General features: G+C 36.3%; 1 protein-coding gene across 2 annotated transcripts in view; it reads right to left on the bottom strand.

Moving 5' to 3' along the window:
- LOC131041381 (uncharacterized) overlaps nt 1–23,217 on the bottom strand; it is a 145,608-nt gene extending 122,391 nt beyond the window's left edge. The window contains exons 1-2 of one of the 2 annotated variants that reach the window (XM_057974432.2): nt 22,933–23,217; nt 22,510–22,807 (exon numbers count right to left, since the gene is read on the bottom strand). In XM_057974432.2, the coding sequence (XP_057830415.2) occupies nt 22,510–22,790 (281 nt within the window). In that variant the 5' untranslated portion in view covers nt 22,791–22,807; nt 22,933–23,217. Of the gene's footprint in view, nt 1–22,509 lie in introns of both variants that reach the window. The other variant, XM_057974433.2, reaches the window with a different exon arrangement.
- Between the last annotated feature and the right edge of the window lie 1,454 nt (nt 23,218–24,671).

The raw sequence follows: 24,671 nt of genomic DNA, 5'->3' as shown, positions 1-24,671 counted from the left end.
TTTACTTTGGAGTGAAACAAGATACATGAGTTCTTAGTATGTTTATTTTTCAGGTGTGTTGTATGGTGCATCAACAATATTAATATTTTTCAAAATATTTAATGAGAATGGTGCATCTGGTGGATTGTTGGTGAATCCCAAACCTATATGGAAGCTTGTAGAGACAAATAAGATCTACTTGATCCAATATTTCTTAGCTGTCTTCGGTTAATAGAGAATTAGGCCGAACTGCAAAAGGTTTTAGATGCAAAGAATAATTCCTTCTGGAAGCCAATAACTATGCGCTGCAGTCCATTTCTAATTCTAGACATAAGCAGTGAAAGGATACTATCTTTTATTGAAATGGATGCTATGAGCCCCGTCTGGAAGAAAAGCCAAAAAGAAAATCAATGCCTAAGTCTGTCATAATGATAAATAAACTTGCAAGCATGCATTGTTCGATTACTGAGATAGCTACTTAGTCATAATTGATTTACTTAGAATAGGAACAAGCAAAGTTTGAATCATATTATGTAATGTCCCTTTCCAGCATTAGTCTTTTTGGATGACTCTTACCATATTCTGGAGGCCCATAGGCTAATCAGAGACAGAATTAGGGTTTCCATCTTTTGGGAGGTTTTCAGGGGGTTGATTGTAGGAGTCTAACAGTTTGCTCTTTGAGTCTTTCTAGGTTTTCAAAGAGCTTCAGAATGGTGTGACATGCATTTCCATTAGAGGAGTTTTGGACTTACTATTTTTAGTAAATTTTGACAACTACCTGAATTGTGCTTAACAGGTGTTTGGAGTCACTTACTATTTTTAGCAGTATGATACAGCACTTGTTTTCTATTTTTGGCAGTCCGGTCTAAGAGGTGGCTTATTCAATTCTCTTGGAGTTCATTTCTGGAAAATAATATTTGAATTGATTTTACAATTCCAAGTTGCTTTTTGACCCCCACACCTAGGCTCAATGACTTTAAGTTGTTCTTACAAGATGTCCTCATGTGGTCGTCCAGGTTTAGAATTATTAAAAAAATTTATTAAGTTATTTGTGCACACGAAAAGGGAAATAAAATAAAGTAAACTTTTAATTCCACATGGCTTGGAGAAGAGGGTCGATCCCTTTGAGAGAGCTATAAAAGCAGGTTTGAGAGCCTCATTTGGGGATGCTATTATTTTGATAACGAAGTGCTGCTGAAATATTTTCAAAGACTCTTGCTTCGGGGTTGAGTGCCTCCTAGCTTCTTCTAGTTTTGAGTTTGAAAGATAACTCCAAGTTGATTGTGGTGCAGCTTCATCCAAAGGTTGCCAAGGTATTCCAATGGAGATTTCAGTTTTGTGTGGACTTGATGTTTCCTAATTGGTGTGAGTGAAGTTTGCTTGGTTTTTGAAGTGTGAAAACTGAAAACCCTCTATGCTGGTTCGAAGTTATATTCCTACCGACTGGAGGTTTGATTAGATTTTTGTGGGTACTGGCTTGTTCTTTTCCTTGGATCTAGGCGTTCCTATGCCCAAGGTATTGTGACTTTTGGTGGAGATATTGATTTTTGCTACCGGACGTACCTTCTTGCTGGCTGTACCATCTTGCTTGTGCTGCATTGGGATTCGTGCCATATTTGTGTTGCTGGTTGCAAAAATCAGTTAACAGCTGTTGCATATCAGATTGGGTATTGTTGTTCTAAACTCCTGATTTTCACTATAAATTATCAATTGAGTTTAGGATTAATTCTCAACTTCATGGATCTTAGTAGCAATGTTTTCTCATGATGCTTCATTGTTAGCTTTATTGTAATCTATTGTTATAGTAGTACTAAACAACATTCTTTAATTTTCAAATTTGAAGCTAACCTTGTTACCCACTGAATAAGTGGAAGTGGTTGGTTTACCACCAAATTCATATTCTGTTACTTTCTAGCATTTGTTATTTACACTCCCACTGAATAAGTGGCTGGTTATATCGCCAAGTTGTATTCCCTTCATTTTTAGTACGTTTTTCCAAGTTGTTATCAAATACTCCCGTTGAACAAGTGGCTGAGTTTGCTGGAATTTTCTTATGCTAACGTTAATGGGTGCAATTCCTTGTGTTTAAAACTACAAAATCAAGGGGATATTTCAGTGGTATCAGAGCACAGATATTCCTGCCATCCTGTGCTTTCAGCAAAAAGTCAGAATTTAATAATGCGTTCATATGAGCAGAAGATGAGGGAAGAAATTCTTAGCATGTTTGAGGAATATGATACACTTCCTCAAGCTATTAAGGAAGAATTACCTTTCAATAGTTTCATGAACCACCATCCGAGATTATGCTACAAGACTAAGTTTGTGAAGAGAGAGTATCACATGATAGCTTTTGATCTATTTGCTCAGGAAGAGGATAGAAAAACTATAAGTGAGGAGTTTGTGAATGTTGAGGATGATCCCTATGACATGCATGCACCTACCATTGATGAGTTTGTCATTCAAGAAGAAGAACAATCAGTAGTTAAGATTGAGCATGATGAGTTCCTTAATGTTTCTTATGGAGCTAGTGACAGTGTTGAATGCACTCACGTGCTTCCAAAGGAAAAGCAGATGAAGATTGAAGAAGATACTGTCATTGAGATTATAGAACCAGCTATGATAAATCAGCCACGAGGAGGTATGAATTCACTTGATTCCCTTCTAATTGAGTCTAGCATTGTTTCATCACTTCCACCTCATCTTGGCAAGGAATCAAACCATAGTTTGGGATTTGTTGAGTTAGATGATGTTCATACACATGATGGAAACTCAGAAAATTTGGAATGTAGTGAACAAAAAGGCTAAGATCACACATCCCGTGAGCAAAATAATCAGAAACGTTGCATTTGGGATCCAGGTGTGATGAATCCTACATATGACATAGATCTCTCTTGCAATGGACCTATTTATGACTCTACTGCAATCCCAATTTCTTCTTACCAATTACACATGAAGAATGGTACTAATAACAGTGCTGAAGTAGAAAACATCTTTTCAGATGTTTGCAATAGCAGCTCCAAATTCGTGCTTCGTCATGAGGAAGCATCATTTTCAAATGAAAATAATAATGTGGCTGAGTCTTCCAAGATTGGTACTCAAATTGAGGATGTTAACATGAGGTAAAAGATAGAAATTCAAATTGCTTTTGGGATGGTTTCGCAACAGCAATTGAAGAGGAGCATGAGGTAAATGATCCAATCCACAATTATGCTAATGACAGCTTGTTGGTGCATGAGTTGGATGGTAAAAGTGTTGAGGAAGGAGCTATAGACCAATCAGAACATGGGTTTCAGAAGTCACACCACTTGGAAGGTCAATTGAGGCTAAATGAAGGTATGATAGTTGCATCTCTCACCCACATTGGAGTTATCCACCGAATGATGTCAAATTGTTTGTGGAGAATGCAAGAGGGAGAAGTATCTCTTTCAGATTTGCAGGCTCTTAGAGAAGCTATGGTGGTGATGAAATCATATTTCCTTCACCTTCTTGCTGATAGAGACCATCTCCTACAGCTCAATGAGATGTATTCTGATGCCTTGAGAAGCAAGGAAGATGATATAGACAAGCTCACATATGAGCTTAAGGTTACCATGAGTTCATTGAAGAACAATCAAGAATCAGAAAACCAAGGTTACCATAAGTTTTTTGAAGCCACACCCAAGGAAGGCAAACATAATGCAACGGTGGTTGACATTGAGCAAAAGGTTGAGAGGATGAAGGATTTAGTTTGAAGCCATGAGAAGGATACATGTAATTTTCAGTTGGAGGCCTCTTGGGGAGTTGGCTCAGAATGGAAGAACCCGGTTGGTGCTTTGACATCTCATCATGAGGAGAGTGATATCTTGATTGAGGTTTAAGCTGCTCTAAAATCAGAAAGTTCTGATTTATTGACTGAAAACAGTATTTCTTTAGTTAAGCTTGCTACTATCCTCCACACAGAAGGTTCTGATTTTCTTATTGACAGAAAATTCTTGATGGCGTTTGACACTGCCCTAAACTCAGAAAATTCTGATTCTCTGATATTGGACAGCAGCATGTTAACTGGGACCATTGGCATTCATGAGGAGGTTGGCCTTTGGTGGGGGACACACATTGGGACAGCAAAGTCCAGTGATATATCTATCATCATGGCAGCCAAAAGGATGGAGCTTCGAGTCAGGCTTGAATTGTGTGACTTTTGTTTAGAGACATCTCTTGGAGCAGCACTGATTGAAGAACCTTCCACAAAGGAAGGAGTGTTTGATGCCCTTGGAGACACTTTGGACATATATTCTGATTCGTTGCTTGGCAACAACAATTTCTTCCCTTTGCATCATCATGAGATAGCAGCTACTTTACAGGATGATTAGAACAATTGCAAGGAAGATGTGACGGATGGCTACGAAGGGATAGGAGGACTAAAAATTTGGCTAGTCAAGCAAAGCAGCATTTGCATTCAGATTTGTATGGGCATAGGTATGTTTGTAGGCATCATGAGGCTGGTAAGCTTTCACTTTTCAAGAACCCCTTGAAGGTTCAAGTCATGGAGGGAGAGGGGGTAGCTGAATATGCACTTAGTGGATCAGCCACTAGTGTTATACATATACGTTTTGAGGGAGACATATGTGGCTCGGATTCAATTGGCCCCGTGGTCTTTCATGATGAGTTTGAAGAGTTGTTGGAGCTCATGTCTTTAGGGTCAACTTATGACTGAGTTTGCCTTGATGGTGGCATCGACAATTCATCCCTACAAATGGGCACTCTTGGGGGAGCCATTGATATGCTTCTCCCTTGTAATGCATTTTCAGAATACAGAGTTTTTCACTTTGTCAGGGATGAGGCGTGCGTGATTGACATCTTTCACAGTGAATGGCATCTACATCGAGGAAGCCAGTTACAACAAAACCTAGAGATTTCAGATTGTCCCTTTGGGACAACAGCTAGTTGCTTTGAGAGCACAATGTTGTGGGAACCGGGCATTGGATTGTTTGATGATTTGATACATTATAAAGGCAGAATCTTCCTCGTACCTGATTCTAAATTCAAAAAGAAGGTTCTGCAATCATTTCATGGCGTTCCCTTGGGTGGTCATCAAGGGTATTTTAAGACATATAAGACAGATTCGTGAGAGATTTTCATGGAAGGGACTCAAGAATGAGGTCGTTCGCTATATTAAGGAGTGTCCAGCCTGCCAACAGAACAAAAATGAACACACTTTTCCAGCTGGTTTGCTGCAGCCCTTACCTATTGCCGATCAGAAATGGGAAAGCATTTCAATGGATTTCATCACTGGGCTACCCAGGGTGAAAGGGAAAGACTGCATATATGTTCTCGTGGAGAGATTGACAAAGTTTGACCATTTTTTCGCCATTACCAACTCATTTACAGCAGCTCAGGTTGCTAATTTATACTGTAGAGAGGTGTTCAGATTGCATGGTTTACCAAAAACCATTGTGAATGATAGGGACAACAAGTTCCTAAGCACTTTTTGTCAAGATATCTTCAAATTGAGTGGTACACTGCTTACTCCAAGCACTAGTTATCATCCTCAGTCTGACAGGCAAACGAAGATTGTGAACAAATGGTTGGAGAGCTATCTTAGAAATTATGTTTCAGAGCAACAGACAGCTTGGGTAAGATGGCTTCATTTGGGAGAGTATTGCTATAACTCTTCCTACCACATGTCAAACAAAATGTCACCTTTCATGACTCTGTATGGATATGAGGCATCAAGCTTTGTTGATTTGATCTTTGGTGATAGTAGGGCCCCTCAAGCAAGGGATATGTTGCAATAGAGTCAGGACATTTTGAGGTCTCTAAAGAATGACCTTCAGTAGGAACAGAATCAGCAGAAGTTGCATGCTGATCAGCAGCATTTGGAATGCACTTTTGAGGTTGGTGACATGGTCTACTTGAGACTCCGGCCCTACAAACAGTCCACTATCAAGAAGAATGAGGCAGAAAAGCTCAAGCCACGTTTCTATGGACCTTTTAGAGTCATCAAGAGAATCGAAGAAGTGGCTTACGAGTTAGAACTACCAGCTAGCAATAAGGTGCATAATGTTTTCCATGTGTCACGCCTCAAGAAGGCACTTGGACATAATGTAGTAGCTTCATCAGATTTGCCTCTATTGGATGAGGAGGGATAATTGGTTCTGATACCGAAACCATCATTGATTTCAGGGAGCACTCTTTGAGGAAAAGATCTATTAAGGAATATCTGGTGAAGTGGAAGAAGCTACCGATTGAGGATGCCACTTGGGAAGATGAGCAGATTTCACAACATCCAACCTTGTGTTTGCTTGAGGACAAGCAAACTTGAGGAGGTCAGACTATAATGTTCCCTTTCCAGCATTAGTCTTTTTGGATGACTCTTAGCCTATTCCAAAGGCCCGTAGGCTAATCAAAGACAGAATTAGGGTTTCCATCTTCTGGGAGGTTTTCAGGGGGTTGTTTGCAAGAATCTAATAGTTTGCTCTTTGGGTCTTTCTGGGTTTTCAAAGAGCTTCAAAACGGTGTGACATGCATTTCCATCAGAAAAGATTTCTGAACTTACTATTTTTTGTAAATTTTGACGACTACCCAAATTGTACTTAAAAGGTGTATGGAGTCGCTTACTATTTTTAGCAATATGCTATTTTTAGTAAGTACTATTCTTAGCAAGATGATACAACATTTGGTTTCTATTTCTGGCAGTCTAGTCTATGGGGTGGCTTATTCAATTCTCTTGGAGTTCGTTTCTGGAAGGTAATATCTGAAGTGATTTTATAATTCCAAGTTGCTTTTTGACCCCCACACCTAGGCTCAATGATTTTAAGTTGTTCTTAAAAGATGTTCTCACGTGGTCGTCCAAGTTGGGAATTATTAATAAAAAAAATTAAGTTATTTGTGCACATGAAAAGGGAAATAAATAAACTTTTAGTCCCACATGGCTTGGAGAAGAGGGTTGATCCATTTGAGAGAACTATAAAAGCAGGTTAGAGAGGCTCATTTGGGGATGCTACTATTTTGATAACGAAGTGTTGCTGAAATATTTTCAGAGACTCTTGCTTTGGGGTTGAGTGCCTCCTAGCTTCTTCCAGTTTCGAGTTTGAAAGATAACTCCTAGCTGAGTGTGGTGCAGCTTCATCCAGAGGTTGCCAAGGTATTCCAACGGAGATTTCAATTTTGTGTGGATTTGATGTTTCCTAACTAGTGTGAGTGAAATTTGCTTGGATCTTGAGGTGTGAAAACCCTCTATGCTGATTTGAAGTTATATTCCTACCAACTAGATGTTTGAATAGATTTTTGTGGGTACTAACTTGTTCTTTTCCTTGGATATGGGCGCTCCTATGCCCAAGGTATCGTGACTTTTGGTGGAGACATTGATTTTTGTTGTCAGCCATACCTTCTTGCTGGCCGTACCATCTTTCCTGGGCTGCATTGGGATTCATGCCATATTCGTGTTGCTGGTTGGAAAAATCAGTTTACAGCTGTTGCATATCAGATTGGGTATTGCTGTTCTAAAATCCTGATTTTCAATATAAATTATCAGTTTTGAGTTTAGGATTGATTCTCTAACTTCATGGATTTTAGTAGCAATGTTTTCTCGTGATGCTTCATTGTTAGCTTTAATGTAATCCGATGTTATAGTAGTCCTAAGCGGCGTTCTTTAATTTTCAAATTTGAAGCTTACCTTGTTACCCACTGAATAAGTGGAAGTGGCTGATTTACCACCAAATTCATATTCTATTACTTTACAGAATTTGTTATTTACAGTTCCACTGAATCAGTGGTCGAGTTTAGTTTTGTATTACACGCTGAAAAGTGGAAGTGGTTGGATATACTGCCAAGTTGTATTCTCTTCATTTTCAGTAAGTTTTTCCAAGTTGTTATCAAATACTCCCGCTGAACAAGTGATTGAGTTTGCTGGAATTTTCTTATGATAATGTAAACGAGTGCAATTCCTTGTGTTTAAAACTGCAAAATATTCAAGCGGATATATCATATTATGAGCAATTGTGAAAGTGGTGTAACATTCAGTATGTGAGGGCATACATACAACCTGCAATGTTGGTCTTAAATGGTGATGGTTGCAAAAATAGAATATAGGATGCAAGACAGACATTCAAGAGGTTCATTTTCTCCTTTCAACAAATTGACAATAATAGACATGAGGTATTCTTCTACTATGGTGAAAAAGTTATTAGTATACATGGAAGAAGAAGTTGAAATAAGATACTTGTAATGTCCCCTTTTGGGAGGACACTAAATCTTGCCCACTATACTTGTATAATTATTGCAGGTTATGTATTTTCAGTCTGTTGTGATAATTTGGGCAGATTCAATTCGATGTTGTTTCCCTCTTTGAAAGCTGAACGCTGCTCTCTTGGATGAGTGCTATTGCTGAATGGTTCAATATGTATTTGATTGCTGAAGATTCTTTGCATTTTTAGGAGAATTGATGTTAATTGTATTGATTTCCTCCATTGATTGATAAGTCCCCTTCAATGCTTGGAATGAATTCTCTTTTAAACCTTATTGGTGGAGGGGTTACCACCTTTCATAAGGATCGAGTCACCCCTTTTCATTGTTGCCCTTGAGAATAATATATTATTCCCCAAATTGATCTCCCTTTTTTTATCTCCTCAAATGAAAAGTGAAAACTTCTCGCCTTTATATCCTCCAATGTGAGAGAGAGTCACACCTCTTCATAATGGTCACAACCTTTCACAATTACCACCCTTCAAATGGGTCACAACCCTTCATCGTTGCCGTCTCTTTTAAAGAGTCACATCCTTATCTTCTTCCCATTAATGCTTCCTTAGTTCCTTTGCTCCCTTCTTTCTTCCTTCATCCCTTTTCTCCCCAAATGAATTCTCTTCTCTCCTTTTTATATATCATGTTTGAGGGAATCACAACTTTTTATTTCATGCCTTTTGACCATTCATTAAGCTATAATGTCCCCTACTAGGTTTAGGCAAGTTTTAGCCATAATTAATCTATATCAATATACTTATAACTCAAACTAAATATATTAGGAGACAATTCAACCTTAGCATGAATCAAATCAGTGATATTCCGCAGCTCAATCAATTAACTATTAATAAATAAATTGGTCATCTATCATACATCCATAGTTCTTATTGCAAGTGTCAAACCAATTGTAATGTCCCCTATTAGGAACATCTCCTTTCCCAACTTCTTAAACACAGACAGTAGTAACAGAAAAACATATTCTTCTTCCTGATATTTACTTAATAATACTTCAGATTTATATTCTATTATTTATTTGTCCGAATCAAAGCATTATATATATTTCCTTCTATTTTCAGATATTATTAATTACTGCAGAGTAGTTACTAGATAGTACTATAATAATTTATAATTATTATATCATTATTAATATTCATAATATTATTAAATTCTGCATAGGAACATTAGCAGCCTTCTATATTAATCATCCATACTAAGCACGTCTCTATACATACCACTAAGGACGAGGAGGACACTGCCTGTAACTTAATAACAGTTCTGATCTGATTCCACCCATTCGATGGTTGCAGATCCTATATATTCCTTCTCCCTACCTGTTATATATTCCTTCTCCCTACCTGGTCCAACGCAACTCTTCTTACAACTAAGCCACTCTCTCATCATTACTATTATTGGTGCTAATTACCATTGTTTAATCGTTCAAGTGTTTTAACTAATTCAATCAATCATTAAATATTATTATTGATCAAAACATATCAAATATTATTATTGTTTAAACACTAAAACTTTGCACTGATGTGCTTCCATCCCTTAAGGCCGGCAATGGTAATTAGTGAAGCCGCCGATTTTGTTGACTGGAGTTGATATTGGTATATTAATTGGTATTCCTAAACTCTCCAACATTAATCAATTTCTTGAGATATATTCATCGCTGTTTATCCCCCATATAATAGATCCGTCTTCATAAATACTGCTCTTTATTTAATCACTCTTTGCATGATGATTAATATGATCATCAATGTCCATTAATTGCTTTTGATTCTCAATGCTTGGATGCTGTCTGTGTTCAGATTTCTTCCATTTTAGTTGTCTTAATAAATATTATATTTTATTATTACTTTTTTATTTATTTATATTATTATATTATTATTATTTGTTTTATTTGAATATTTCAAGAATATTATAAATAATAAATAAATATTGAATAAATTTTAAATAATTATTTGTTGATAAATATTATATTAATAATAATAATTGTTATATTTATGTTATGTATAACGATCAAGGAGGGGACATGACACAAACGCAGGGGAAGATCCAATGCAAAGGTGATCTCTACGACTGTTAGTAGCTCTGTCTTTATCAATCGGGCAAATGGAATTAAATTTAATAAATGTTCATAAAGAGAGATCTGTTTACTAACATGCAGCAGAGCATCACAAACCATGAATAGACTGTGGTAGCTACAAATCTCTTCTCAAAGGTTGCTACCTCTTTGGACTTAACCAAAGGCTGGTAACTTCAAATTTCTTCTCAAAGATTTACCTTATTTTCTAATAATAAAAGAGAGCTAGCTTACATTTCTTCTCAAGAATAGCCATACACTCCTCTTATATCAATGAGTTAATACTTATATTTGTTTTATTCAAAATCTGTCACCTTTGTCTATATTTTTATCTCCATCCATCATGATTCATTTCAAAAGCATTCCCTACTTATTTTCATGCTGTAATTGTTGTAATTAATTGCTTCCATCTATAACACATCTTAATTCCAAACATTAGTTTGGTGTCCAACAAATTTCCAATCCAATCGGAAGTATCAAAGGACAATTTTCATGCACTTGAAGTCATCTTGCAACAGTCATGGAAAGGAAAGCAAGAAGAATCACATGAAACATATCGTTGATGCAGATTTCTTATCAGCACTGCATAATGAATATAGGTAGCTCCTTGAAGAAAATAACACGAGGGATGAGAACCAACAGTTGCAGAATAACCTAAACATCATTATGGAGTTAATTATAGAAATGGCAAAAAGAATCTCTCTCCATTTGAAAATCCTCTTGTTCAAGGATTGTGTTAAGTAGAGGAAAGGTGAACCTGAGCCATCCACGAGCTTCAACAAGAACTAGCCAAAAATGAGGTGGTTTGTGATGAAATTCAACAAAATCTGGCCATACCATAGGAAAAATTTGAAGAGATGAAAGAGAAGAAATCACATGTTGCAGATGCATAGACAAGAACAAAATAAGACATGATACATGATTCCAATTCCTCAAGATTCTATCATTCCCCATTTTAATTTGCCAGATTTTTAGGGGCACAACAATGGCATTGGCTACAATCTATTAAAGAAAATACTAAATAGAGTACATTAGTCAAGGTCATAGAAAAGAAGGTCAAGGAATTTCAAAACTACTTGAAATAGAAACTACACTGAAGAATTTTGGTCCCATTTAGACCAGAGAAAATTCTTAGTCCACCACAAGTTCCAATTCCATTAAAGCATATCTACATGCAAACATAGTTGATGTTGAACAACTTGGAATTATTGAAGTAGAAGGGATCACGAGTTCAGTAGATATTGGAATCTTCATCCTTGTGAATTGTGCAAAATGTACAACCGCAACAATTCTAAATGTTGGTTTCCTCATCTCTACTCAAGATTATTTGCAATCAGTGAAAATGAATTTTGGATAGATTGCCTCACTCAAACGCAAAAGAGACAATTGTAAACTATACACTTTTATTATTTATGCTCATCAATAATTAAAACTAGAAGCAATTAAGTCCCACTGCTTCCCAAGGAGCATCTAATTCATATAGCAATTCAGGACAATGTTCTCATATCATACAAAAAAACTACTGGGCCACGTTGCCAGAGGTATAAATTTGCATCCCTAGCTACAAACAACCCAATTCAGAAAGCTTGAGTCATTTGCAACATTATGATAGGGTGTCAAATTCTATTAAGCAAAGTTTGGTCCCTAAAAGATTGTGAGAAACTCCTATTGGGACATTTGAGTTACCATTACTTGTGGCATACCATTAGGTAATATGTAGCTTGTAAGTGTAACACGCATATGTAAACATACCTTGTAATGTCCCCTTTTGGGATTTACCTTAATTTTAGCCCTGAAACAAGATTTTTACTTAAGACGAGAGTTTATAATATATAAATGATATATTTTTTTTTGAACTGAATATGTTTCATTAAAATATTTAACTTAAAACTCTAGAAATAGTTTGAAGGATAGAACTTATCTCGATAGTCTCCTCTGATTTGAGCTGATCATAAATATAGTAATATCTCTCCCCAAAAATCTGATCATAAATGTGGCTATGTCTTCCTCCAATTTCTGCTCTATAGCAATGTATTGTATATTCTTCCCTCCACAATATTAACAATTTTATGTATTTTGATATAAATCTGAATTGCATTTCATATTTTTCTTTAATGTTTATTCTTCACATATTTCCCTACTACGCCTTTGAAACTGATATAATTCTGGTCACTAGTGGGATACCAAGATATCACCATCTCGTCCTTATAATCTTTCGTATTCACTTCAAAATTAATCTTCTATATATTGCATTCACTCCCGTATCTATCTCCCTTGAAGTTATTCTGAGTGCCTTCTTATAAATTGTAATTGGAATGATAAGTTGTGGCAAAAGACATGACTCATGCCTATTCGTTATTACCACCTAATCGCATCATTTGATGATAAGTATTGATTTAGACTTTCATAATCGGTGTCTCTCTTAATTATAATTGGTGATAGATTTAGGAATGTTAATCATTAGCGGAGGCTCACTTTGATGATCATCTTCTACTTCTTCAAATGGGTACCACCATACAGGGCTACAACTTTGTATGGTTTTCTTCATTTATCAACCCTTAGATACTATTATCCCGATGATTAAATTCTTGGCCAGTCGCTGTCTTTTAATTAACGGATATTTCCATTGATCGAGATAATATTATTAATGCTGTCGCTTGGTAATTATCTTTATCTTTTGATTTGTCTTCCTTCATATGATTATCGATATTGGTCCCTCGCTTACCATCCTTTTACCATTCATTGGTCTCCTCACTCTTGTTGATCCGTATCGCATTTCTCCATTAATATACCTTCTTGATCACCTCCTTAGCATAATCGATATCCAGGGGATGACCTGTCTATGAAGATGGGTCTTCATATATGGTCGATATACTAAATGTTCGCTGACTGTTTATACATCTGTACTGATTCTATTTAGTCGTTGTTTACTATCCGACTTTGCTCGATGAAGATAAGCTCCAACTTGCTGCTCTACTCGGCGGTAGATGATACTCGATGAAGCTCTTTCTAATATCTCCCCTTCATGGTGAAAATAACTGATGGATAATTATGAGATCTTCATTAGCTGCCTGTGTATGATGATTTTTCTTAATATATCCTCTCCGACCTCTTTCATCTGATGACCACCACTAAGCATTATATTCATCGCAAGTCAAAATAGAGTCTGTCAGCTTTCCAGCAGATCGCTAAGTTACTGTTCTTAGTCATTGGTAATCATTATTTTATATAGATGGTCTTTGGATGCTTGTAAGTCTTTATGATTTTGGTCTTATTGATCAGGATCATATATCCGTTTTCCCTTATTCTCATAATACAAGGAGCTTTCTTAATAATACTGGACAAAGTCTTGCGTGGGGACATCACATACCTTACATGCATAAATTGCTCTCATTATTATATCAGGGTGGTGCCTTAATGGGTTAACCTACCCTATTGTAACTTGTTACAGGTGTATGAACAGAGGAAATAACTCCCACCTTATTATCCGTTATTGTAATCATTTATTCCATTTTATATAGTGATTTTCATCTTTTGGTCTCACTTGACACCACAATCCATTGGTGTTCTGTCTTATGCTTACAGAGTTTATGCCTGTTTGATTATAGATTATGGACCTATGTTTCTAAATCTCGCATGGTACCAAAGCTTAAGAACTAAAACTCTATAGATCCAATGAAATTCATGGAAATGGGAGATATTTAGATCCTAGATCTCGATTCCAAAAAGAATTTATAGGCAAAAGAAACTTGTTTGAAGAGGATTGGGTTTGTCAAGATCTACTAGCTCAACATTTTATCTAAGTGGGAAAATTGGGGCTTCTAGAGGATTTCCTATTTGAATACAACATTTTCCATATCTGATTACATATTTGGATGCTCACAAAATGTTAATAGAACTCCATTTTTTGTTTCTGCAAAATTCATCCATTTAGAGCTCCATAATCTCCCCAATATATTTCAGGCTTTAGCAAGGGTCACATTGGAGACCATGTAAAACCAATCAGTAGTGAAACATCAAATTACATTGCAAGGTGGGGCAAGAGAGACAAGCAGTGATGACTGTCTGTCATGTCCCGACTATGGACACTAGGCCAAAACAATGAACCAATGTGATATTCCTAAACAAACTAGTCTAAAATTAATCCTCATAACACAGTTCGCTGAGATGGTTCAAATTCAGGAAGTCTCCTAAGGAGACGAATTTGAAAGAAAGACTCCAAATTGTAATAGCATACGGTCTCTTCAACAATTCAATTAAGAAAACAAGATGCTAAGTATCGATTAATAGTTAAGGCGTCAATGTATTGATGAATTAAGAGAAGAATAGAATCAGTCAACGTGATAACAAATATCAATAAACAACAAGATACGATTATAAATAAGTGCCGATAATTAATAACCGTGACCAACAGTTGGAATCTTCTTCAATGCTACGTAAGATTCGCAATTAGAAGGTAGATTCGCAATTAGAAGGTGGCCAAGGGTGTACATTCCAAGCAATACGTAAGGAGATGTAAAAGACTAAGTCAAGAAAGCCTATTAAAATACCAAGTATCGCCACTTGGGGTTAGTCAGTGAGGATTAAGAGAACAAAGCAATGTTAAGATGGTGGTTTATCAGCCAACGGTGAGATGGAACATTAGGAGTAATAATAGTATCTTCGGGCATCGATATTATTAATGGAATGTTACCTATCACAAGATCGATATTCCATGAGAAGAGATGGAGGTAGCGATTAGCAAGGATGTCTAATCAATAGAGAACATAATCAAAAGACACGAAGGCAAAGACACAACTTGCTTGCAAACCGTTGTTAATAATAGGAGTCATGCCTCTTTGTGAGGGGATAAAAATGAAGTATGACCTCCAAGGAATAAGTATCATGGAATGTCACATATATTATAATGGTCAAAACATCAGGCTAGAAAAAGATGGAGGGGCTGCAACTGATTGAAAATATAGCTAAGGGGAATAGAGAAAGGTGTAGGCTCGATATCCACCAAGACCATAAGGAAGAAGAAAGGAGATAGAAAAGAAGAATTCGCACAGGACCAGCAAGTAGGTCCGCAAGAAGAAAGCACGGAAGAAAATACCTGCGTCTGCCAGTAAGGGGAAAAAGAGCAGTCAGAACCAGTCAAAGGTACGTATAAGCATAAATTTTCTGAGTTAGCATTAGAGTATTTATCAGCCAGTATGATATACATATTTAAATCCAGATCTGTGCACCAATGAATATAAATTAAAGGGAGATGTTCTTAATCAAGTCAATGACAGTTAATATCATATTAAGTTAAAAGGGTAAATTATATCCATTTATTCAAACAGCATTAAAATAACAGTACTGTCAGACATAATATATATATATATATGTACATAATCTCAGGAATACATAATACAATCAGATTCAGATTACATGAATTATGGTAGTACTGTAAATTCTTATAATAAAAGGAATAACAAACTGATTATAATGGGATAATGACAATAAGTGGTTAATGCTGATGCAAAGTAACACTGACAGAAAACTTTGGTGATAATCCAATACACAGCACTACTGCAATCCGCAAGGAAAAACCGTAAGAGTTTCTGGTAAATCGGATGCTTTCATTAATAAGTAATACCTTTTCAAAGAGAAGAGTTCCGGTTGCTAACGAAGCTGCTTTTGAAGAGAATAATTTTGGAGAGCTTGAAAACGAGGGAGGGAGGCCCCATCCTATCCATGTCAGGAATAAATGATTATCATAATGTGATGAAATGAATAAATATAATGAATGATTCATTGTAAATGAGGGACTCTCTCTTAAGTACGCCACTCCATGATGGATGCCTAACACCTGCCACTTGGAGCTAGGAGGAATGGTTTCTTTGACACCCTATCCAACTAGCCTACCCTAATGGGCTAAGGAATTAACTGGTAACTGACCTTCAATCTAACTTTATATAATAAACTAATTATACCCAACAAATTGTAATTCTAAACAGTAACTAATATAGCAGAATTGATATCATTTAATATAATTTCATTGGTATTTGTTTCAGTTTTACAAGTATTATTTCATGCGTTCTCTAATTTTTGTTGCAGAAACCAGTATACAAAGGTACGTCCATAAAACTTAATTACCTATCTTTTAGATTTGGGTAACTTCGGGTTAATTTAGAGTGTAACTAATTAGGGAACATTACACTGTCACAGTCAGAACTAAGGGCAAACAACGGCAGCATTACCACCAGCAATTGTTAAAACAGTTGCACTATAAAGCGATCATGTATAGCCCACTTGACAATCTCACTAGCATGAAGGCACTCAAGGAAGAATTTTGGGTGTTAGCTCCCATTAGCCTTCTCCATGAAATTTTGTTGGAATTGGCAGCGACATAGCATTGATTTGGTAGTCCCAAATGGCATCATCTGAACAGTGTTAAATGGCCAAGGGAAAAAATTGGTGAAATTTCAAAAAAAATTGAGTTGAGTGGCTAACATGCGCCTAAGAGTCATTAGACCAATTTTTTCCCATTTATGCCAACATAACCAGTCAGCTTGGACATTGAATCATGTTAAAATATTAAAGTTACATTGTAATTATGTTTTATAATGTTTTAATGCCTGTAAGTGAAACATTGATCATTGATGTAATAGTGTTTTAATGCCTATATTTAGGGTGAGTGAATTTATACCACATCGACTTTACCTTATAGGTCACTGGATTGGTGATTCGATTTAAAGAGGTCAGTTGTACTATGATTATGAACAACGCGTTGCTGATGTGTAACTGAAAACTTAAACAATGAGTTCATGTATTTAGGATACCTAAAGTGTTGGCATTTGGCATAACTGATGCAGAATGAGATGATGCAGGTGATGCAGTTTAAGACTGATGACTGCACCGGTAGAGGATAGAAGACTTTTTGTGAAGAAGAGATTGAGATTTTGTGATTAGATGACTTGATCAGTTATTTGTGTTGTCATTGATGGCAACTGATGTCAAATGATGATTACTAATGTTCCTGATGTTTTGTTTTGTCATCTAAGTGATTTGGTTTACCAGAAGACAAGGTTTACCGAAAAAGAACAGAAGACTGTGAATTAGGACTTTAACTAGTAAAGCAGAGATGTTTTAGTTGAATTGGGCAATCGGCGATGATTGGTGTTTTGCAGTTTGGAATGTGAGCTTGTATCATGGAAAAGAGTATCTGACCGGAACCAAAACTTGTGATGACTACCAGAAGGCTTGTTTCTAATTTCTGATGAAGTTTTGCTAGGGTTTTAGTAGGTTTTAAGGACCAGTGAAGAAATCATCAAACCGGTAATGATTTTTGTTATGGCAGTGATCGACGGCAAGTCTACATGAAGGTGGTAACACGGCACAACCCGCATGAAATGTTTGATTACTGTTTTGGCAAGATTCAAGGAAGAATTTCTGGGGAAACAGGGAAACGCTTAGTGGAGTGTTTTGAGGTTTTGACTTTGGTACAGATCGGATTTTCATGATGGGTTTCGATCAACCAACGGTTGATATTGCATTGTAATTTGATGTAATGATTTGTATATTGATCCGAGATGATCTCTTATGATTTGGATTGTAATTTCATGATGTAATTAGGGTTTAGTGGCCAACCTAGTTGAGATGGCTATTTAGGATGGCACAGTTGATGTTTATTGTGTGGGTGGTCTTAAGAGAATGTGTCGAGCCCTCCAAGAGAAGTGTGAGATCTGCCTAAGAGTTGCAGAGTGTTGAGCATAACTGGATCTGATCTAGCAAGCTGATAAGTGCAAGTAACAGATCACTTTTTCACTGTTGTTCCCTAACAGTTGCAGCAAGTTAAATCCCTTAACTGGGTAGGTCCTAACAGGCCTTAAACATTTAAGTCCCCTAACAAAACAACTCTCAAAAAGAGTGGCAAATCCTCTCACGAGGTTGATCCTAACAGATCATCAAGCTCCTAATCGGGTTGCTAGGCAAATCCCTTAACCGGGTGACTCCTAACAGGGCGTATTGTAAGCTCCTAACAGGGCGTACTTCAAAAGAGTACAAATATTTGTGGGTACCAACTCCCACCGTGGTTTTTCCCTATTTAGGTTTCCACATCAAAAATTATGGTGTTCATGTGTGGAATGTTTTTCTTGTGATGTTCTTGTTTATGTTACATTTCATGCACTATTTCTAAGTACACTGGTTATGATGTATTATTAGAGGTTTATCAAAGGTTGCCGGTACTGATAAGAGTTGGTATAGAAAGTGTTTGATCTAATAGATGAGGATAATGAGTTGGTAAATGATCAAATTTATATGACTGCTTAAGTGGTGAAAGAATTGATAGATGTGGTAAATGATTTGATTAATGTGTTAGCAAATCTGATAAAGAGAATGTTAGATCTGATAAAAGAAGTTGAGATATTTGATAAATGATTTCAGATCTGATATAAGTTTGATTTTGGCTTAATCTTGTAAATTCGTATTAATACTGATTCACCCCCCCCCCCCCCGCCCTCTCAGTATTAACGGGATCCTCATAGGATTAACATAAAGTACTTGTTTTTTATTAATTCACACCTTTTAGAGGAGCTTCCTAAGTAAGGAAGAAGTGTGAAGATGTTCAGAGGCATGCAAAGCATTGTATTGGCACTTCCAGTTCAACCGATTCTGCTGTTGTTTCTACTCATAATCTTCTGAATTCTGGTATTGTTCTTATGTCGATGCTAATCCTGTTGTTGATCATACTGATGATGATCATGATTGGATCATATTGATGATGATGATGTTGTAGATCATATTGATGTGATCATGGTGCAGGTCATTTGTTAATGTTCATGCTGATTATGGGCCTACTTCTGCCAAGTTTAGACCATTTGAGGAGCAAAAATGATCAAGGTAGTGTTCTTATCATGAAAAACCTGCAGTGGATTCCCTTGGGAAAAAGGAATCAAAGTCTTCAAAGCTCTCTCGTGGCAGTAGCAAGAAGGAGAAAACATGTGGAACATTTCACAATTGTGGCAATGCAAGGCATGTTATTAAGAAATACTTCAAAAGACAAATAGATCAGAACACACACTATATGTGCTTTGGTTCATCTATGAAAAGGCATCATAGGACCCAATCACCATTTGCAGGACATAAGAGGCATTCTTGCCTCAAATCAGCCCATGTGATGCACACAGTTCTCAGTGCTATGATAATAACGTAGGACAGTACGTTGGCCCAATTTGTCATTGGCTAAGAAATAGCATGAGGAAGGGCATCATAGAACCACTTGGTTTTAACTGTTATTCTACCCTGTACTCCTTGCTAAGCAGCCATGAAGACGATGCAAGGCGTTGGGAGAGCATTGTTTTGTATCAAGTGTGATTTGTTGGTTAAGGACACTTCAGAAGATGATGAGATCACTTTAGGGTTGCAATGCTAACTGAGAATCCTGTTGATGCTTGCTAGATGGATACTTCTCCAATTGTCATGATACAGACAAAAAAAATGGGATCCTTTTGGTGAAAACTAGAAGTTGGTATTGTTGACGATAGAAACATTTGGTTCATCCATGAAGAGGCATCATAGGACCCAATCACCATTTGCAGGACATAAGAAGCATTCTTGCCTCAGCTCAGCCCATGTGACACAAACAATTCTCGGTGCTATGATAGTAACAAAGGGCAGTATGTTGGCCCAATTTGTCATTGGCTAAGGAATAGCATGTGGAAGGGCATACATAGAACCACTTGGTTTTAACTGTTATTCTACCTTGTACTCCTCGCTAGGTAGCCATGAACGCGATGTGAGGCCACACTGTAGTTGGGAGAGCATTGTTTAATATCAAGTGTGACTTGTTGGTTAAAGACACTTCAGAAGATGATGAGAGCACTTTAGGGTTGCAATGCTAACTGAGAATCCTGTCGGTGCTTGCTAGATGAATACTTCTCCAATTGTCTTGATACAGCCAAATAATTATTGGAACTTTTTGGTGAAAATTAGGAGTTGGTATTGTTGAGGATAGAAATATTTGGCTCTCATCACCTGCAGCCTCTTTAGTGCTTTTGATGGATGGGTGGTCTTGTGTGTTTGAGCTACCCCATGGAAATGACATGTGAGGCCACACTGTAGTTGGGGGAGCACTGTTTTGTATTGAGTGCAACTTGTTGGTTAAAGACACTTCAGAAGATGATGAGATCACTTTAGGGTTGCAATGCTAATTGAGAATCTTGTCGGTGCTTGCTAGATGGATACTTCTCCAATTGTCTTGATTCAGCCAAAAATAAATGGGATCTTTTTGGTGAAAATTAGGAGTTGGTACTCTTGAGGATATAAATATTTGCACATACCTTTAATATCAATAAATTAGTAGTTAATCTTATAATCAAAACCATTCTCTTGAGGTAAATCTTTATCTCAATTTGATCATTGTTCATTTTGTTCCAAAATTTAAGTATTTCATGCTAGAATTGTTTTTCACTAATTGGCTCCCCTATAATACACCTAAGTTCCAATTATTTAGTGTTTACCATCAGATAGCATTCCAAATCCAAATTGAGGGGAACTGGCAATACAATGTTGAGCCCTAAGGGCTCCACTCTGCAAGATGTTTCATTCACTTCAATAATGTAGGAATGTATTCTCACTTTTAAGAGATGGAAAGATGAGTTTGTGGGACCGGAAAAAAATTGATATAAACCAATCAGAACAACCTACCTGAGGAATAAAGTTAAGCATATTCGTACATAATCCATGAACTTGATACATATAAAAATAATTATATCATGCAAACGATTTCTCTATCCACCCTGCCTATAAGTTAAACCAATAATACTGATTCTGCCAAGAATAGCACTTTAGATTAAGCCGATTTTGAATATTGCAAAATACAACCAATCAGTTCAATCTGTAAGGGCACTGATTCTATTCTAAAAGGAACAATAAAAATTTGGCATGCATTGATATAATAATAAAATATTAAAAAAAACTTCATAGAATCAAGCATAAGCTAGGAATCATGTCCATGTCCAGTCACTCCTTACACTCAGTGAAAGCACAGATACATGCTGGGCTTCGTGCCGCATGAAAATGCGTAAAACCCAATAATCCACACCATTTTTTACATTTTTGTTTTATATATCCCGAAGCACTTTGTACACTTAGTATGCTGTTAGACCTCAAACCCCTCTTTTGAAAAATTAAGTTACTGTTTTATGGCAAAAAACACATCCTCTAGCATTGAGATAAGTTGGACTCTCACAGCCTTCAAGTACTAAATGGGATAGGGATAACCTTAGAGCCAGCTTGCACAGTGGGATTGCCCGTCTCATTAGATCCATGAGTGAAATCCCTGGATGAAGGCAAAGAGCAAACAGACTGTTGCCACTGTAACAGACAGACAAATCACATGAACTAAAAGACAAGCTAAGAAGGCAAGGACTAAAGAGCACCACATGGGAAAGAAAATGGGAATCCAGATATGGCATAGCATCAATAGGATCGTTCCTCTTGATACTCGCATAATCAACAGATTTTAATGATACTGGCAAGGATGCTAATCGTGGCCATGATATCAGTACCATTGACCAAGCATGAATGATTAAGCATCTGCATCCTTGGACCGTATACCCAATGGATTGAAATGAAATATCGCTCTCTGTAAATAAGAAATTAACCTTTGCAAGGGAGCTTGGCAAATCAATTCAGATCTGGGTAGCCTATTGGGTTTGGTTCCCATTAATAGAAGGTAATAAATCAACAAGATTAGTTATCCAATTTGCACACTATTAAGCTCTCAATTACAATGTTGAAATTCAGTTCCCATTGACAGCAGGTAATCAACCAACTAGATTAGTTATCCAATTTGCACCCTAAGCTCTCAATGACGATGTTGAAAATTCAGTACCCAATGACAGTAGACAATCAACCAACTAGATTAGTTATCCAATTTGCTCCCTACTGAGCTCTCGTTAACAATGTTGAAACCTAGCTTCTTTACTTTCCTACAGCATTACAACATACCTCCCCTCTACAAACCAGAAATAACCAATTCCGAGTCAATGTCTGTTGCTAGTGGAAAGCCTTCAGTTTGACTCCATCGAAAAGGATCATTCTACCACCAACATCGCAGAATATTAAACCCACCACAATTCCCTTCCCCACAGGTCTCAAGCATTCAAGCAGCATGATAATATATCTCTGTTAAATCTAAAAAATTTAATATCATTCAATAGAGTTCGAAAAGCATAAAAAGATGACTTTAGATATACCTAACGTTGGAGGAGGCGTGGGTGGCGAGTTGGAGGAGCTGGTCGCGGATGTAGACAGCAGCTTGCTCGAGGCCGGGGCTCCCCTCCTGTCGAATGCCGATGTCTTGGACGAGGCGGGAGAGGTGGTGCATGGCTCTCCCCTCCGAGAATCGATCAGGAGGCGCATCAGCGGGCAAGGGTTCGACATGCTTCATGAGTATTCTCCTGTGAGCCACTTCCCCCACCATTCCGTATATCACCACTCCCACTGCCAACACCACTGCCCATGACCAAGACGCCATTTTTTTCCACCTTCAATCTTTTCATTCAACACAACATCAAATCATATGGGTATGTCTGCCTGTTCCTGCAACTTCACCTACCACTCAAATTTCTAAATACCATTAAAACACAATATACAAACTCCAAGGATTTAACACAAACCAGGATTCCCACCGCCTGTACCAGAATCACCCTGCACCGAGGAAAAATAGGTTGTTCGGCTGCCCTTTTTATCATTAATTGTTCGAGGTACATGAGAAATCATCTATGCGTGAATGTAACGAGGTCGCGCATTCTTGATGTAAGGATTTTTAAATCGATGTTAGTTGGTTTTCTCTTTTGGAAAGAGATCGAATGGGGTATCATTGATTCAGGTACATATGACAGATGAGAGCTACATATAATTCAACAATAACTAGCTTACAAGTATTGGTAACTGAAAGGGACTTGATACTTTTCTTTTATTATTATTTACTAACATAATCGCTGAATAATTCCAAATTTGCTTAATTAATAAATCATTCGATCTCGGAATCCATGCCACGTATCAATTTAGTTTGGAGAGAATACCTACAACAACTATATGACGAGTTTATTCTAGATCTAGAAGTATATAAGAGTATAGAACAATTTTTTAAGCATCATGGAGAAATTAAAATAAAATATTAAAATAAAATAATATCGATTATTTGCATGATTGTTTGTTATTTGTAAAATTTAGTTACAGTCATAGAATCAATTTAATTAAAAAATATATAATCTCTTCTTTAACTAAATCATGGTGTAAAAATCTATGAGTAGAAATTGAAATAAGCATTGAAAAATTATGCATGCATAAAATGAAAAATAATCATAAAATGAAAAGGTTATGCATGAAAAGGAAGTATCTTCTATTTCATTGTTAGCTTATTTTGGGTGTTGAGAGTTTGGACATCTAAGTTAGTTCTTCAATTCAACTTCTATTTAAATTAAGCAACTTTTTTCATATTTATATTTTGTTAGTTTATCAAACTTTTATTATTATATTGTGAGGATTTGTGTTTGTTATTTAATCTAAAGATGAAACTCCTTAGATTTTGAGACCAAAAGATGAAACTCCTTTACTCTACTAGACTAATTTCATAACTAATTTATGTTGAATGATTGTAGTTGTTTCAATTTTTGTGAGATTGTGTAGAAAGGATTTCTAGTATACAAAAATTATTTCATATTTCATAATCATTTATATCATCATAATTTCTTATTTGTTCCAACATCTTACAATACATTTCATTAATACAAATAAACTCCAATATATTGTGAAGTTTCATTTTACCTTGCATAGATTGACTATCTTTTTAGCAAAGTTTTCATGAGCAAATTAACATATATATGCATTTTAATAGTTATCCAATTTATGCTTCTAGCTCACCTTTATGGGATCTTGGTGATCAAAAAGCGATAAATATTTAATATGAAAAATTGTTGAGGTGATTATAAGTTTCAAAGCATTTTTTTAATAATAAGTGTATAGGCTATTAGAGTGGTATTTGAACTTTGATCTAACTAGCTTGAAGAATAAATAAAAAATATTGATATTTTTCAGTGAAAAAGAAATTAGATTTTTGAATTAATTTGTTCATAGGTATTGTGGAAATAATTCTCTAACAAAAGGGAAAAATACAAATCTTATTCAAGATAAACGTTTGATAGAAATGTGAAGGAACCAGGATAGAATGATCAAGTTACTTGATCAAAAGTTGCAACTCTGAAATAGCATGAAAAATAAATTTCAACTAAACATCACTAAAATAAGAAAGATCAAAACTAGATGCACTCATGTAGAGGAGATCAATAGAATTTTTTAGGAGTATCAAGAAAAATCTAAGTGTTTTCAAATATGTAGTAACTTTTGACTACTA

This window comes from Cryptomeria japonica, chromosome 3 (genome assembly GCF_030272615.1).
Source record: "Cryptomeria japonica chromosome 3, Sugi_1.0, whole genome shotgun sequence".
Classification (NCBI taxonomy): Eukaryota; Viridiplantae; Streptophyta; class Pinopsida; order Cupressales; family Cupressaceae; genus Cryptomeria; species Cryptomeria japonica.
The sequence above is the reverse complement of the archived record's forward strand: the minus strand, read 5'-3'. Positions and strand labels throughout refer to the sequence as shown.